Raw genomic sequence first — 18,316 nt, forward strand, 5'->3', positions numbered from 1 at the left:
GAAAAAGGGAAACGCAAGTTGTGATGAGGGGGATGTTCCCTTTCTGTTACATCTGTACAAAAAAATCACATGACCTGGAAGTAATATCCTGCCTCTCCAAACTACGGTTGTAGTCATTGGACCCCCGCACCCTCCTTTTCCTCTTCCGTTACAATGCCATGTGTCACATATGCAGATGTACTGTATTTCAATATTGACTGCTCAAGCTGCACTTTTAAACAACGGTGACCATGTCTGGCTGTCACACTGCTTCAATCCCATTGTTGCTCTGGTTCAAAAGCCCCGAGTCAAGAAGTTAGTTGTGGCAGAAGTCTCTGAGTCTCACTATATCACTTATCATATGGGGAAGTGAGCCAGCAGGAGCGTATTCTCACATTCGAGCCAAAGCACTTTCTTCAAACACTAAAATAATATACCTTAAAATTGTATTTTAATTTAAAATAAAATTATATAAAGAGCCCCAATGAGTCCCGGGCTGTTCGGTCCCTGTACGACCGGAGTCAGAGTTTGGTCCGCATGTCCGGCAGTAAGTCGGACTCGTTTCCGGTGAGGGTTGGACTCCGCCAAGGCTGCCCTTTGTCACCGTTTCTGTTCATAACTTTTATGGACAGAATTTCTAGGCGCAGCCGAGGCGTAGAGGGGGTCCGGTTTGGTGGTATTGCATCTCTGCTTTTTGCAGATGATGTGGTTCTGTTGGCTTCATCAAGCCGTGACCTCCAACTCTCACTGGAGCAGTTCGCAGCTGCGTGTGAAGCGGCTGGGATGAGAATCAGCACCTCCAAATCTGAGACCATGGACCTCAGTCGGAAAAGGGTGGCGTGCCCTCTCCGGATCGGGGATGAGATCCTGCCCCAAGTGGAGGAGTTCAAGTATCTTGGGGTCTTGTTCACGAGCGAGGGAAGAATGGAACAGGAGATCGACAGGCAGATCGGTGCAGCGTCCGCAGTGATGCGGACTTTGTATCGATCCGTTGTGGTAAAGAAGGAGCTACGCCGAAAGGCGAAGCTCTCGATTTAACGGTCGAGCTACGTTCCTACCCTCACCTATGGTCACGAGCTGTGGGTCGTGACCGAAAGAACAAGATCGCGGATACAAGCGGCCGAAATGAGTTTCCTCCACAGGGTGTCCGGGCTCTCCCTTAGAGATAGGGTGAGAAGCTCGGTCATCCGGGAGGGGCTCAGAGTAGAGCCGCTGCTACTCCACATCGAGAGGAGCCAGATGAGGTGGCTGGGGCATCTGATTCGGATGCCTCCCGGACACCTCCCTGGTGAGGTGTTCCGGGCACGTCCCACCAGGAGGAGACCCCGGGGACGACCCAGGACACGCTGGAGAGACTACATCCTTCGGCTGGCCTGGGAATGCCTCGGGATCCCCACGGAAGAGCTGAATGAAGTGGGTGGGGAGAGGGAAGTCTGGGTGTAGCTGCTAAAGCTGCTGCCCCCGCGACCCGTCCGTTTGTCTATAAAGTTACATTTTTATTCCGTTCCACTTACATTAATTACAATATCATTGAAAACATAACTTATTTCAGTAGTTTATCCAAATTTTCTAGTTAGATTCACTACGCAGAGTGAAATATGTTTTGATTGTAGTGAAGATAAGCGGTACGGAAAATGAATGAATGAAGTAATTAATTAATGTTTGGTAAATTTGAGGAGTACAGTACATGATCTTAGCTAACAAAAACCCAAAATTCACCAACACACAAAATGTGAATATTTCATAAGAAACAGTCAAAAATAATGTATTATAGAAATGATGTAGGAATTCTGAAAATATGTAATTACATATCACTGTTAATAGTGTAATCCCTCTTTGCACAAACTGTATCCATACTGCTGTAGCATAACTGGACATTACTTACCACAGACTAACAGACAAGACCTTAATCTTCTGTCTCATTCTTCCTAATTAGATTGGATTTCTTTTAATTCCTCTCAAATGCTGCTCTCATATTAGTTTTTTTCACATTGTTGGTTGCTCATACCATCCATCCATCCATTTTCTGAGCCGCTTCTCCTCACTAGGGTCGCGGGCGTGCTGGAGCCTATCCCAGCTATCATCGGGCAGGAGGCGGGGTACACCGTGAACTGGTTGCCAGCCAATCGTCGCAGGGCACATATAAACATACAACCAACACCTACAGGCAATTTAGAGTCTCCAATTAATGCATGTTTTTGGGATGTGGGAGGAAACCGGAGTGCCCGGAGAAAACCCACGCAGGCACGGGTAGAACATGCAAACTCTACACAGGCGGGGCCGGGGATTGAACCCAGGTCCTCAGAACTGTGGCCACTGTGTCGCCACATGCAATACAATCAAACATATTAGACTGATGCCTGTAGCTGTGTTTACATCCTCTTCAAACTTTTGTTTAATCCAGCACAGTATTTTATTTTTGTTTTTTGCTTTTCCTATATTTATTAATGTATTATATTTGAAATACTGTGCAGTGCATCTGTTGTATTTAACTTTACACTGTACAGTACATTTTCATTTAAGATTTGTTTTCAAACATTTGAGTACATTTTATTACTGCTGTGCAAAACATTTGAACTGAATATTATTTGACTACACATTTTTCTTTTCAGTGCAAGTGTACAAACTGTCCATGATTTTACAGTGGCTGACAAGAATGAAATTTTAAGGAATAATTCGCCTGCTTCATGTTTGACGACCACTCAGGCCTACTATGTTACTGTACTTTACTGTTGGTCATAATGGTGGTATTTGGCGCGCTAAGTATTTGTCGAGGTGTTACTGAAGGTGTGAAAGGTTTGAGAAACAGCCGCTTTATCAAATCAGCCAAGTGGGGGATCGATTCGAATGGGAAAGTTGATTTTGGTGAGGTTCTTACATGGCCGTATCGCCTTGCCCTAATTCAAATAACACTGAATGGAAGTTGACTTATCAGCCTCTTTCCCACCCTTGGGTGAAACTCATAAGTGGGGGTCCTCTCAGTGATGGCCTAAAGTGCTGAGTCACAGCAGTCCAGGTCTCACAAGGGGGCTCTGACGTGGTGCGTTCACTGACTTACTTGAACGTGCGAAGCGATTAACAGGTGCATTTGTTGGACGCGTGGTAATATTATTGTGGAGAAGTGACACGCGACGCACACTTTATATAGTGAGCACGTTAGCACTGTGACATTAGCATGACACTGTTTTGTTTACATGTGCGAACATTGCAAGCAAGTGAGCTTGATGCCAGTCAAGTGCATTTCATGGCACAAGCTAACGAAGGCTAGCAGAGTATTTTTTTGCTTTGTTTTGTTTTTTGTTTTTCTCTCGAATTTGTGTCTCCGTTACTCCTTGTTGCTGCTCACCTCCTCTGCGTGTTTCCTCAGCGCTTTCTCGCGCTCGTACTGGGTGATGAGCTGCTCGTTGTCCTCCTTGAGCAGCTCCAGCTCCACTTCGTGCTCCTGGTTCTCCGCGAACACCGAGTCGAGGTTTTCCAGGACGGCCACCACCAGCGGCATGAGCTCCTTCACCACGTCCTCGTCGTACTTCCCGATGAGCCTCTCGAACTCGCGGTAGATGGAGTTAGCCAGGCCCGATACCCGCTCAGACATCATCGCTGATGTCCCCGGGTCGTCCTGGTACACAACTCCGTCTTCCAGCTCCATCTTTTTTTTGTTTTTGTTTAGTCCTCTCCGTTTTATCCAAAACAGGAATGTTTGTTATGTCAGTTTTCCCAGCCACTATGAACACATTTACCCGCTTCTTGGAATAAGTGGACACGCCGAGACCATTACTCGACCGGACCAGACCGGACCCGTTACGATGCAGGAGACGACGTGGAGCTCTTCCTCTTTTTTTTTCTTTTTTTCCCCCTCTTTTCCCATGGTGCCTTCAGGAGCTACTCCAGAAGCTCTGCTTTTCCATAATCCAAAAAGGGAACAAACGAACCGCATACGCTATACGCCGTATGCCCACGCTGGAAACATCAGATCATCTGCCTACAAAATGATACATTAATTTTAGTTTCGTTTAGGTGTCATTTATTAGAAATAGGTGTGACTAATATTGGAATTATGTAGCATTTTGAGAATGGAACATTTTAGGTGTCGAGCGCTATATCCGAAAAAAATGGGTTCTACTCCTTAAATATATTTATATTTTTCAAATTTGCTTATGTTTGTATGTACGTATGGTCGTTTACGTTCACGTTGCGCATGCTATTTTCTGAGATCAGTGAATGCACCATTAAAACAACTGAGTTGTTGACGAGTACACGCAATGACGTCACGGCAATGAAAGTAATAGACTTATCTTAATTATACATATACTCTAAGTTATTTATTTGAAGTCTGGCAATGTATATTAGTTTATTTAAATTCTGACATAATGTTTTTTCTTTACCATGATGTAACTGAACTGGAATGTCCGTTTGTTTGGCTAATTTCTAGTGTGTTTTACATTCATTGTAATACTGACAAAATATGTTGTGTTGTCAACATGAAGAAGTTAGGTCAGTTATGGATATTTTCCAGTATAGTAACTTCGTTGAGCACAAGTGAGTGTTTTTAACACATCTCATTTTTATTCTGTACTGTTTTCAATTTAAGAAATGTGGAAACCTTGGTCATTTATAATTTATTTTTGTTTATAGAACATAATAACCTTGTTAAAATTGTCTTCCTGAGAGACAATGCACATATCATTGAATGAATATTCCTTACATGTTTTTCCACTGACTGATTAATAATGTATTCATGTCATCTGCCATGCCACATCCACACATCACAATACACAGAAGACCTTAGCATTTGCAATGTTTACTTTGTCAAATACATTCACTGCTTGAAATGTCATGATGAGCATCGAATCCCCAATCTGGAGCGATTTATAGTCGCTTGTAAACGTAGATGACTTTGTGGCAGTTTGGACAGTGATGTTCCACATCTTTGCAGGAGTCCATAAAGAATGGTATACAGCAGCAGAGAAAACATCTGATGCAGGAAACAAAAAAGTCGTGTTTAGTAGGGAAAAGCAAGAACATAAGCCATTATCTTTTGGCATTGTTAGCTTTTGTGTGTTTTCTCTCTTTACCCAAAGATGGTGAGGCCTCCGCAGATGGCCCAGGTCATCAGGCCTGCCGTGCGCTCTATCTGGGTGACCACTGTCTGCTGACAGTGGGGGCACATGGCTTGTCCAGGGGCATCTTGCAGGGCAGGTGTTACCACCATGTGAGTCACTGAAGTTGAAGAAAGTACCACACAATTCAACATTTCCTTTTTTGTTTTTGACACAGTGCCATGTAAGACAACTGAGAAGGAATATCATGAAATCATACTTTTAAAAAGTGTGTATACAGTTGGAGGAAAAAGTATGTGAACCCTTAGGAATTTCTTAAATTTCTGCATAAATTGTTCATAAAATGTTTATGATCTTTATCTAAATCGCAAGAATAAGCAAACAGTCTGCTTAAAGTAATATAATGCAAACAATTGCAGTATATGGTTTCATATTTTTATTGAAAATAATGTAAACATTCACAGGACAGGGAGGAAAAAGGACGTCAACATCTAGGCTACAACTTCTCCAAGAGCTAATCAGTCAGGTGTGAGCCAACCTGACATCCAATCAATGAATTAAGATTAGAGACGTGACTTAAAGCTGCTTTGGGCACTAGAAAACACCTACCAGTTTGTAATTGTCTCTTGTCAAGAAGCACTGCTTGATTTGTACCATGCCTAACTCAAAAGAAGCTTTCTGAAGACCTCTGATTAAGAATTGTTGACTTGTATAAAGCTGGAAAGGTTACAAAAGCATCTCTAAAAGTCTTGATTTTCATCAGTCCACAGTCAGACACATTTTCTCTAAATTGACAAAGTTCAGAGACTGTTGCTTCTTTTTCAAGGAGGGGCCATCTTGTCAAGATGACTGCAAGGGTGCAGCACAGAATGCCCAATGAGGTAAAAAATAATAATAATAATGAAAGTCACCTGAAAACATGTGCCAGAAATCACTGGCACATGCCAACACCTATGTTGACTAATCTACGAAACATAAAACATGGAGGAAGCCATTGCTCCATGTTTCAAGGGCACTGGGATGTTCCCCAGCACTAGTGGCAAAATATTCTGTGTACAGATGAAACCAAAGTCAAATTGTTTAGGAGGAACACACAACATCATCTGTGGAGGAAAAATGGCACAGCACACCAACATCAAAACCTTATCCCTCCTGTGAAGCATGGTGGAATCAGCATCGTGGTATGGGTGTGCACTGTTACCTCAGGGCCTGGACAGCTTGCTATCATCAATGGAAAAATGAATTTATCACAAGTTTATCAAGATATTTTGCAGAAGAATTTGAGGCCATCTTTCAGACAGTTGAAGCTCAAAAGTGGATGGTTATTGCAACAGGACAACAATCCCAAACACAGAAGCTTCAATGTTAATTGGCGAACAATGGGTAAGGGAATGATATGCTTATAAAACTGCAAAGCCGAAGCTATTACATCCTGATAGCTTCATGTCTGTCTAAATGAAACCTGAAATGAAATAGAAAAAAGGAAGTGTATAGTGACTTTTGAAACACCCTGTGGTTTCATTTTGGTGGAGAGGGGGACGGGGGGGGGGGGGGGGGGGGGGGGCGGTAAAAGGTGTCTTTTCCTCAGTAAAAGACATAATATTACGCGAATAAAGTTGTTAAAAAATACCGTTGTCGTAACATTACAAGATTTCTGTTGAAAAAAAGGCAACTTTTTAAAATTCCTGTGGAAGTTAGGTGTCCACGTGTTGGTAATGTTAAGATGATAAGAGTTTTTTTTCTAGAATGCCTCTCTAAATGGTCCCTGGACCCCAATAATTAGACAACCTGAAGCCCTGTTTTGGTTTGCATGGATAAGAACTGATATGTATAGAATTGATCCATCCATCCATTTTCTGAGCCGCTTCTCCTCACAAGGGTCGCGGGCGTGCTGGAGCCTATCCCAGCTATCATCGGGCAGGAGGCGGGGTACATCCTGAACTGGTTGCCAGCCAATCGCAGGGCACATACAAACAAACAAGCATTCACACTCACATTCACACGTACGGGCAATTTAGAGTCTTCAATTAACCTACTATGCATGTTTTTGAGATGTGGGAGGAAACCGGAGTGCCCGGAGAAAACCCACACAGGCACGGGGGGAACATGCAAACTCCACACAGGCGGGGCCGGGATTTGAACCCCGGTTCTCAGAACTGTGAGGCAGACGCTCTAACCAGTCCCCCACTGTGCCGCCTATTTATAGAATTATTTTAAAAAAAAAATAAGTTAGTATAACACTGGAAATAAAATAAAAATAGATGTAAGTAAAGTTTGAGGATGATAATAATTCTCATGTATTTATTTAAACCCTCAAAGCATGCCACTGAAATTGTAAATTCATCCTTTACAAGAATGTCATAGATTGTACAGCAACCAGTTATGTGGTATCAGTCTACAAACCTGTTGGTCACCTTCAATCATGTAAGTATGAAAATATCAGCGTTTTTTCTCTATGGGTTGGTTAGTCCGAACATTAATACGAAGGATATTTGCCACATGTGGTGTTCCCAACAGTGTGCTTGGAGAGGAATTTTAATTTCTCTGTGACTAAAAGCACCTCCTCAATGTGATTGTACACCATGAGAACGAAAAACTAAAGTTTCGTTGTGATGCACACGGGCTGCAAATGGAGTATACTTCACAGCAGTTTGCAAGCACGCTCATGTCATTTGCATTGCCCACAAGAACTGACAAATAGTGAATGTGATTTGGTTAGTCAGTACTGCCAATGATATTTAAATATGTGTGCTGCTGTGATCAGCGTGAGAAATGGCAACCCCCCACAAAATAATAATAATAATAATAATAATAATAATACATGCATGGGCATTTACATGGACCAGAGCAGCTTTGTGCAGTATTAGCTCACCTGTGGTAGATGTACCTGGGTCCAAAGTGGGAGCAGCACATGGCAGATGAAAAAACAAGCAAACAACACAGCATGTCCGTTAATTTAATTCAACACAATTTTTCTTGCATACAATACATAAGAGTAGTATAACTTAATGTATTTTATTGTGTAACTGGTCTGGGTGTGATCATGGGTGTTTATTGCATAAAGTATAACATGTAAATCAGATAAGGGTGTGGGAGTGTGATGCAGGAAAGCTCCCAGCAGGGTGCATGTGGAGGCCACGAAGAACATATGTTGGAGACGACAATGGGTGCGGAGGGTTGCTGTAAACTTTGAGAAGCAAGACTGTGGAGACGGCGTCTGAAGCCACCGGCAAATGGCCATCATTCTGCATAGCAACGATGACGTCAGTGGACCATGGACCAATCAGACGACAATTCCATAATTCCAGTTTGAGACATTGTATAAATCTGGGGGAGGAACAGTTAGCTTTGTTCAGTCTGCGCTGTCTCTGCTGAGGCTAGGATAAGCATAGCTGCTGACCCAGAGCTCTGTAATAAATTGGTTGGTTTTTAACACGTCGTTATAATTGTAGTTCTTTCACGAAAACGAACACGCATGGAACCTCGAGAGTTTATAGGTGATTTCAAAATTCAGCTTCCTTCAAACTGGATTTGGATCAGCGGTGAGTTGTCCTGGGTCGCGCGGGCAGTAGCTTTAGCAGGGACGCCCAGATTTCCCTCTCCCCAGCCACTTCATCCAGCTCTTCCGGGGGGATCCCGAGGCGTTCCCAGGCCAGCCGAAGGACGTAGTCTCTCCGGCGTGTCCTGGGTCGTCCCCGGGGTCTCCTCCCGGTGGGACATGCCCGGAACACCTAACCAGGGAGGCGTCCGGGAGGCATCCGAATCAGATGGCCCAGCCACCTCATCTGGGTCCTCTCGATGTGGAGTAGCAGCGGCTCTACTCTGAGATCCTCCCGGATGACCGAGCTTCTCACCCTACCTCTAAGGGAGAGCCTGGACGCCCTGTGGAGGAAACTCATTTCGGCCGCTTGTATCCGGGAGCTCGTTCTTTCAGTCACGACCCACAGCTCGTAACCATAGATAAAGGTAGGAACGTAGATCGACCGGTAAATCGAGAGCTTCGCCTTTCGGCTTAGCTCCTTCTTTACCACAACGGACCGATACAAAGTACGCATCACTGCAGACGCTGCACCGATCCGCCTGTCGATCTCCCGTTCCATTCTTCCCTCACTTGTGAACAAGACCCCAAGTTACTTTAACTCCTCCACTTGGAGGAGGATCTCATCCCCTTTTTTATTTTATTTTTTTAGCCAATGACTTGAATACCTTCCACTGCAGATTTGAAAAGGAAACTTTCACACCCCAGACCCACCCAGCTGCACCACGGACCACAATCACACCACCGACTTCTGCGTTAACCATCCACGAGCAGGATGTGAGACGCATCTTCAAACAACAAAAGATTAACAAAGCGGCAGGCCCAGACCATGTGTCCACATCCTGCCTCAAAGTCTGTGCGCACCTGTTCGCCCCAGTCTTCTCACAGATATTCAATAGATCTCTGGAACTGTGCAAAGTACCTTCCTGTTTCAAACGCTCCACCATCATTCCAGTCCCCAAGAAACCTGCAATCTCGTGTCAAAATGACTACAGGCCTGTCGCCTTGACATCTGTGGTCATGAAGTCATTTGAACATCTCGTGCTGGACCACCTCAAGAGCGTCACAGGTCCCCTGCTGGACCCCCTGCAGTTTGCCTACCGAGCGAACAGGTCTGCGGATGATGCAGTCAACATCGGACTGCACTTCATCCTAGAACACCTCGACAGTGCAGGGACCTACGCGAGGATCCTATTCGTGGACTTCAGCTCGGCATTCAACACCATCATCCCTGAACTCCTTTCATCCAAGCTTCTCCAGCACAACGTCTCACCTGCCATCTGTCAGTGGATTCACAGCTTCCTGACGGGCAGGACACAGCAGGTGAGACTGGGGGAGGCCACCTCATCCACACGAAGCATCAGCACTAGGGCGCCCCAAGGTTGTGTCCTCTCTCGGCTGCTCTTCTCTCTCTACACGAACGACTGCACCTCAACGCACGCGGCTGTTAAACTCCTGAAGTTTGCAGATGACACCACTGTCATCGGCCTCATCAAGGATGCTGACGAGTCTGCATATCAACAGGAAGTGAAGCGGTTGTATCTGTGGTGCGGTCGACACAACCTGGAGCTGAACACGCTCAAGACTGTAGAGATGATCGTGGACTTCAGGAGGCATCCTTCGCCACAGCTGCCCCTCACGTTGTCCAGCTGCCTTGTGTCAACCGTCGAGACCTGCAAGTTCCTGGGAATTACAGTCTCTCAGGACCTGAAGTGGGCGACCAACATCAACTCCGTCCTCAAAAAGGCCCAGCAGAGGATGTACTTCCTGCGGCTTCTGAGAAAGCACGGCCTGCCACAGGAGCTGCTGAGGCAGTTCTACACAGCAGTCATCGAATCATTCCTGTGTTCTTCCATCACAGTCTGGTTTGGTGCTGCTACAAAAAAGGACAAACTCCGACTGCAACGGACAATCAAAACTGCTGAAAGGATTTTCGGTACCCCCCTACGCACCCTTGAGGACTTGCACGCTGCCAGAACTAAGACAAGAGCGTGCAAAATCCTCTCGGACCCTCCACATCCCGGTCACCGGCTCTTCCAGCTCCTTCCCTCAGGTAGGCGCTACCGATCAATGCAAACTAGAACTAGCAGACATTCCAACAGCTTCATCCCTCTTGCAATCAACTTCTTAAACAGCTAACCTACAATTTCATTACAACATGCTGGCAATTTTTTGACTTGAGTTTGTTGTCACATTTCTGTGGGGCCAATTACATTACTCGTGCACTCACTGTAGTAGTCTCGCCACGCTGCACTATTTGCATATCTGTTGTTGACCAATACTGGCCACTCATGCCAGAGTAGCATCTGCTCCATTTGCACACTGATTGAGGAGTATCTGCAACATTTGCACCATCAACATTGTCCCAGATGATCTGTCTCGGCGCCCTTTGCACAATGGTCATTGCACTGGACTATTGCAATATTAGTCTTTCGAACTGCTCTAAGTGCTAGAGGACTTTTTGCACAATTGTCCAAAAAGAAATTATGTACCGGCATTACCAGATAACTAGCAACCCTTTATTGCTCAGTGACTGTTTTTTGTCAATGTTTTCACGTCTCAAAAGTGTTCTCTGTCAATTGACTGTCTGTTGTCGTACTAGAGCAGCTCCAACTTCTTCTTCTTCTTTTCCTTTCGGCTTGTCCCGTTATGGGTCGACACAGCGCGTCATCCTTTTCCATGAGAGCCTATCTCCTGCATCCTCCTCTCGAACACCAACTGCCATCATGTCTTCCCTCACGACATCCATCAACCTTCTCTTTGGTCTTCCTCTAGCTCTCTTGCCTGGCAGCTCCATCCTCATCATCCTTCTACCAATATACTCACTCTCTCTCCTCTGGACGTGTCCAAACCATTGAAGTCTGCTCTCTCTAACTTTGTCTCCAAAACATCGAACCTTGGCTGTCCCTCTGATGAGCTCATTTCTAATTTTATCCAACCTGGTCACTCCGAGAGCGAACCTCAACATCTTCATTTCCGCCACCTCCAGCTCTGCTTCCTGTTTTCTCTTCAGTGCCACTGTCTCTAATCCATACATCATGGCTGGCCTCACCACTGTTTTATAAACTTTGCCCTTCATCCTAGCAGAGACTCTTCTGTCACATAACACACCTGACACCTTCCTCCACCCGTTCCAACCTGCTTGGACCCGTTTCTTCACTTCCTGACCACACTCACCATTGCTCTGGACGGTTGACCCCAAGTATTTAAAGTCCTCTACCCTTGCCATCTCTTCTCCCTGTAGCCTCATTCTTCCCCCACCACCCCTCTCATTCATGCACATATATTCTGTTTTACTTCGGCTAATCTGTTTTACTTCTGTTTTAATCGGCTAATTCCTCTTCTTTCCAGTGCATGCCTCCATCTTTCTAACTGTTCCTCCAGCTGCTCCCTGCTTTCACTGCAGATCACAACGTCATCTGCAAACATCATGGTCCACGAGGATTCCAGTCTAACCTCATCTGTCAGCCTATCCATCACCACTGCAAAAAGGAAGGGGCTCAGGGCTGATCCCTGATGCAGTCCCACGTCCACCTTAAATTCTTCTGTCACACCGACAGCACACCTCACCGCTGTTCTGCTGCCCTCGTACATGTCCTGTATTATTCTAACATACTTCTCTGCCACTCCAGACTTCCGCATGCAGTACCACAGTTCCTCTCTGGGTACTCTGTCATAGGCTTTCTCTAGATCTACAAAGACACAATGTAGCTCCTTCTGACCTTCTCTGTACTTTTCCATCAACATCCTCAAGGCAAATAATGCATCTGTGGTACTCTTTCTAGGCATGAAACCATACTGTTGCTCGCAAATACTCACTTCTGTCCTGAGTCTAACCTCCACTACTCTTTCCCATAACTTCATTGTGTGGCTCATCAACTTTATTCCTCTATAGTTGCCACAGCTCTGCACATCACCTTTGTTCTTTAAAATGGGCACCAGTACACTTTTCCTCCATTCCTCAGGCATCTTCTCACGCACTAGAATTCTATTGAACAAGCTGGTCAAAAACTCCACAGCCACCTCTCCTAGATGCTTCCATACCTTCACAGGAATGTCATCAGGACCAACTGCCTTTCCATTTTTCATTCTCTTTAATGCCTTTCTAACTTCCCCCTTACTAATCATTGCCACTTCCTGGTCCACCACACTTGCCTCTTCTACTCTCCCTTCTCTATCATTTTCCTCATTCATCAACTCCTCGAAGTATTCTTTCCATCTACCTAGCACACTGCTGGCACCAGTCAACATATTTCCATCTCTATCCTTAATCACCCTAACCTCCTGCACATCCTTCCCATCTCTATCCCTCTGTCTGGCCAGCCTGTATAGATCCTTTTCTCCTTCTTTAGTGTCCAACCTGCCATACATGTCATCATATGCCTCTTGTTTTGCCTTTGCCACCTCTACCTTTGCCGTGTGTCGCATCTCAATGTATTCCTTTCGCCTCACCTCTGTCCTCTCAGTGTCCCACTTCTTCTTAGCTAACCGTTTTCCTTGTATGATTTCCTGTACTGTGAGGTTCCACCACCAAGTCTCCTTCTCTCCTTTCCTGCCAGAAGATACACCAAGTACTCTCCTGCCTGCTTCTCTGATCACCTTGGCTGCAGTGGTCCAGTCTTCTGGAAGCTCTTCCCGTCCACCGAGAGCCTGTATCACCTCTTCCCGAAAAGCTGCACAACACTCGTCCTGTCTCAGCTTCCACCACATGGTTCTCTTCTCTGCCTTTGTCTTCCTAATTTTCCTCCCCACCACCAGAGTCATCTTACACACCACCATCCTATGCTGTCTAGCCACACTCTCCCCTACCACTACCTTACAGTTGGTAACCTCCTTCAGATTACATCGTCTGCACAAGATGTAATCCACCTGTGTGCTTCTACCTCCGCTCTTGTAGGTCACCCTATGTTCGTGCCTCTTCTGGAAAAAAGTGTTCACTACAGCCATTTGCATCCTTGTTGCAAAGTCTACCACCATCTGTCCCTCCAAGTTCCTTTCCTGGATACCGTACTTACCCATCACTTCTTCATCACCCTTATTACCTTCACCAACATGTCCATTACAATCTGCACCAATTACGACTCTCTCTCTGTCTGGGATGCTCAGAACTACATCATCTAGCTCCTTCCAGAATTTCTCTTTCACCTCTAGGTCACATCCTACCTGTGGGGCATAGCCACTAATCACATTACACATAACACCCTCAATTTCAAATTTCAGCCTCATCACTCGATCTGATACTCTTTTCACCTCCAAGACATTCTTAGCCAACTCTTCTTTTAAAATAACCCCGACTCCATTTCTCTTCCCATCTACACCATGGTAAAATAATTTAAACCCTCCCCCTAAACTTCTAGCCTTACTGCCTTTCCACCTGGTCTCCTGGACACACAATATATCAACCTTTCTCCTAATCATCATGTCAACCAACTCCCGAGATTTTCCTGTCATAGTCCCAACATTCAAAGTCCCCACATTCAGTTCTAGGCTCTGTGTTTTCCTCTTCTCTTTCTGCCGAAGAACCCGCTTTCCACCTCTTCTTCTTCTTCTTTGACTTCGACTAGAGCAGCTCCAACTATTGGAGACAAATTCCTTGTCTGTTTTTTGGACATACTTGGCAAATAAAGATGATTCTGATGCTGATTCTGATTCTTTATTTTTTTTGGGGGGGGGCAACTTCGTCGAAAATTTTTGCCCCCACACAGAGTGGCACTTTGCCTAAAATAGGAGCACTGCTCCGAAAAGAGAGAGAGCCCTGCATGTTCCGCCACCTATGATTAAAATTACTTAAAATATATAGATTAGGGATGGGCGCAGCTATGGATTATTGTAAAATTATTTTTTAATTAATTGAGGCTTGAAAGAATAATGCAAAATCGAGTCCACTATTTGGCTACTTTGCTGTCTAAAGAAGACCAACAGCTGTAGGAAGTTAAGACAGTAAGCAGTGTTCTGCACAGTACGACACTGGTGTGGAAAAAGGAGTTCAGAACCAGATTCAGATTCTGCCACTCACTGTAATAATAAACAGAAATTTTAGACAGGCGGCATCCACAGACCTCCTTGGTATCCAATCGGTGGGGGTCCTGCATTAGGGGATGGGTACAACCCAGGCGGGGGCGCTGCACCTCCATAGTTCATGGGAGGGCCAGGGTAGGGTGGAGCTGATTCTTGTCCGGGGTATCCTTTTTCCATCTTGAGGAGTCTTTACTAGATGGGAAATATAAATAGGTTTTTAGCAAAGTGGAGAGTAAACAATCAGATGAATGACAGAAACCTTGGAACCGACGTTTCAATAGAAATGAATTGTGTGCTTGTGCTGTGGCCACCACCCAGGGAACAAAAGCATACATGAATGCTTGTTTGTCTCTACCTGTATTCGACTTAGCAGGAGTGGTTTAGCTGATACATGTATAGTCAATATTTGCAGTTCTAGTTATTGTACTGCCAATTCAAAGGAAAATGCCAGGACAACCTAAACAGACAACTTTCCCATAAGTCACATGCAGTATTTTAGATAGTGTGCCCACACATTACACATATTGTTGTTATTGTGTGATGGTTGACATAGCTCAGTGTTGTGCTCACTGACCATTTGTCTTTCATTCTAAATAGGCTAGGAAGTAAGACGTAAGCGAAAATAGATAGCATCGTGGCGATCCTTTCGCTTTTTCCTTTTTGTTGATATTGTGTGTCCAAGGAGCGTGTGCCGTACAGCCATGCTGATACTTTTTCCAGAATATGACTCATTCTATATTTCACAACTGTAGTTCTTCTAAACACAGCCAACCTTGTCTTGTAAAAGACACTTTGACCCTTTGTAAAAATCCCCCTTAATTATCATTAATTCAACTGTTAATAACTCACATACGTAATCTGGGAACATTCCAACCGTGTGAACCTGTTGAATCAATTTAGGAGCTAGAGACCTCTGTGTATAGGTACTCAAAGTTTACTACAGGGGAAGCAATTTGACATTTCAAGGGAGTTTTCAGTTCTACATTGTGGTACATCCTCTTAGCCCAATGTAGCCCAACGAAGCCCCTTAATGTAATGTGGGCATTTCATGTTTTATGGTGCACTTTTTAAAAGTTAAAATGAGTTGCATGCAAGATTTCCTATTGTGACCAAATAAATGCAGTGCTCAGAGAGTCCATGGTCCAGGAATCACGGAGCCACAGCACTTTACTTCAGTTTATCAATAATTAGATTTAGAGGAAGAGGCATGGCTTATGCTTAAAAGCTGCGATCATGTTGCCGGGCACCGGTCCAGATCCCGTAGTGGTCCAACCGTTGCTCATTGTGTATTCCCATTCAGTCCCTGCCAGCCATGCTGTCTCACCATAAATCCATACTAAATCATTTAGGGAAGCAGAAGCCACTCAAGCACTCTTGTTCACCACAGTCTTGCACAAGTGCCTCACCCTGTTTTGGACAACACGGCATTGAGACTTGTCTTGACTTCTTATCTTTTCAACTGACCTTACGTAATGCCCAAATAAGAATACAATTGAACAGCAAATAAAAGAATCAAATTGAACAGGAAATAAAATGTTAAAATTGCACTTGGTGTCAGCTGTAATTGGGTGTGAAATAATGGCAATATATTGGAAAAATCAACGTTCAAATTTTATACTAAAACACCAGGTTTGCATAACATAATAACAACAGCTGCTCTAAATTTCTTTGAATATGTGATAAAAATATGATTTACCTATTACCTAATATTATATATTGGAAAAATCAACGTTCAAATTTTATGCTAAAACACCAGGTTTGCATAACATAATAACAACAGCTGCTCTAAATTTCTTTGAATATGTGATAAAAATATGATTTACCTACCTGTGGCTTTTCACCGGCAAAAAGAGAGAAGAACCTTCCTTACTGGATCTGCTTGAGTTAGGAGAAGAGAGAACAAAATCAATATGCGAGAGGCGATAGAACTAGCAGTTCACCACATAGATAAGACCATAGAGGATGTATTAGCTCATGTGTTTCAATACCTCAACTTTGCCAAAAAGCCCTCCCATCGTTTCCACCCAGCCTCCCATGTGACTGGATACGTCATCCATCCATCCATCCATTTTCTGAGCCGCTTCTCCTCACTAGGGTCGCGGGCGTGCTGGAGCCTATCCCAGCTGTCATCGGGCAGGAGGCGGGGTACACCCTGAGCTGGTTGCTGGATACGTCAAAGAAAACAAAATCTAATTATACTGTGAATGTGTGTTTGTGTGAATACAGTTGCAATCAATCAGGAACTCAATGACTAGCAGTGAGCAGGAGGTTTTTTTTTTGGTTTTTTTTTTGTATTTGAAGTTGACATTAGTTGAACTTGGTCAGTATCATTTTTAGTCCAAAATCATGAAATACAGTAGCTATCAATATTTACATCATGGTAAATTCATACTGTATGTACTTTTGTACTGACTGATATTTACACAAGCTATACCAGTACTAATATTATGATTTGAAAATAAACCTAACATTATGTCATCGAGTGTCTACTTCAGGGCTAAAACCAATTCATCTTTCCTGATAGCTCATTTGTTTCTGTGTGCAGCAGATAACAGCACACCACACTGGAATGCCCTACAGTATTTTATATTACATATGTAAGTACATCATCATGTGCATGTAAGTAAATCACACTGGTTAACTGTGACAAATTCTGATAGTGCTTGTGATGTATCAGTTTTCTTTAAAAAAAATAAATAAATTTTAAACTATCGTAATTTGCCATATTTCTCAAGAACATTTCTCGGACACACGCATTTCGCAACGCATGACAGAAGACCTCATGACAGTCAGTTTGGGACCAGGGAGAGGTCACACGAGTGAGTCCTGTGAGAACCATTTGTCAATGCATCAGGAGTGTGGAACGCAACTTCATAGCAATGAACATACATTACAGTCAAAAATACTCAAATAGGCACAAATTGTTCCAAAAATTATGCAGGCAAGGAAACTGTTAATAAATACTGTAATAATGAATGATAATGAATTAATAATGAATAACAGTTGAACTACCAAACTTGAACACAATCCAGTCCGTAATGGCGGTTGACTTCGAAGTTAAAATGAAATTATTTTCTCCGCTGGGTAAGATTTAAAGTGAATGACTGTAATTTGTTGTATTCTTAAACTGCCACCATCATAAAGAGATACTGTGACCTAGGGGCATTATTAAATGCATAAATAAAAATATAAATGCATCGCTGGAGTTATGCTGTGTCTGTTTGTTGGCATAGGCTTCGTGTTTGTTTTAGCAAAATGTACTATTCATGTAATTAATGTTAACATCATTGTAATAATGCTTCTCTGGTCATATTCATGCTAGTCATTAGCCATTATTATTTTGGCAATATGCTATAAGTACAGTAAACATTTGTTTGATAAAGTGTATTTATGTGTGTTATTCATGTTTAACAAGACAATGCCATTTCTGGAGAAATTACATTTGAATGGTGAAAAGAGGATGCTGTGGAATTTATTTAAATGTTGACATGTAGAATGGTATGACTTCATTGAGAAACGTGGAAGGAGGTCATTTTGTAAAATATGTCTTAATTAGGGACTTTTGTTGTGGAAATTTAGGAAACCTTGCAAATAGAAATAGTTCCTAAGTTGTCCTGAATGAGTTATATCACACACACACACACAAAAGAAAAAAGAAAAAGCAAAACACACTTGTGGACTTTTAGATGTTTAGGGAGCATCGTGTGACACGATGAAGGTTTAA

At 43.6% G+C, this 18,316-nt stretch overlaps 2 protein-coding genes across 8 annotated transcripts in view; both read right to left on the minus strand.

The window, feature by feature from the left end:
• The window catches only part of spag9a (sperm associated antigen 9a), a 29,199-nt gene extending 25,201 nt beyond the window's left edge, over nt 1-3,998 (minus strand). For 3 of the 7 annotated variants that reach the window (XM_061748638.1, XM_061748634.1, XM_061748635.1), the window contains exon 1: nt 3,326-3,997. In XM_061748638.1, the coding sequence (XP_061604622.1) occupies nt 3,326-3,625 (300 nt within the window). In that variant the 5' untranslated portion in view covers nt 3,626-3,997. Of the gene's footprint in view, nt 1-3,325 lie in introns of all 7 variants that reach the window. The other 4 variants (XM_061748637.1, XM_061748636.1, XM_061748633.1 and 1 more) reach the window with 3 other exon arrangements.
• A 759-nt stretch (nt 3,999-4,757) lies between these two features.
• LOC133465635 (LITAF domain-containing protein-like) lies at nt 4,758-16,579 on the minus strand. Its single transcript, XM_061748640.1, has 5 exons — nt 16,420-16,579; nt 14,634-14,784; nt 7,909-7,923; nt 5,052-5,196; nt 4,758-4,951 (listed from the first exon to the last, which is right to left on the minus strand). Exons 2-5 carry the CDS (start codon nt 14,767-14,769, stop codon nt 4,846-4,848), a joined length of 402 nt encoding a protein of 133 aa, XP_061604624.1. The 5' UTR covers nt 14,770-14,784; nt 16,420-16,579; the 3' UTR covers nt 4,758-4,845.
• Between the last annotated feature and the right edge of the window lie 1,737 nt (nt 16,580-18,316).

Source organism: Phyllopteryx taeniolatus, chromosome 16 (genome assembly GCF_024500385.1).
Source record: "Phyllopteryx taeniolatus isolate TA_2022b chromosome 16, UOR_Ptae_1.2, whole genome shotgun sequence".
In the NCBI taxonomy this organism is placed as follows: domain Eukaryota; kingdom Metazoa; phylum Chordata; class Actinopteri; order Syngnathiformes; family Syngnathidae; genus Phyllopteryx; species Phyllopteryx taeniolatus.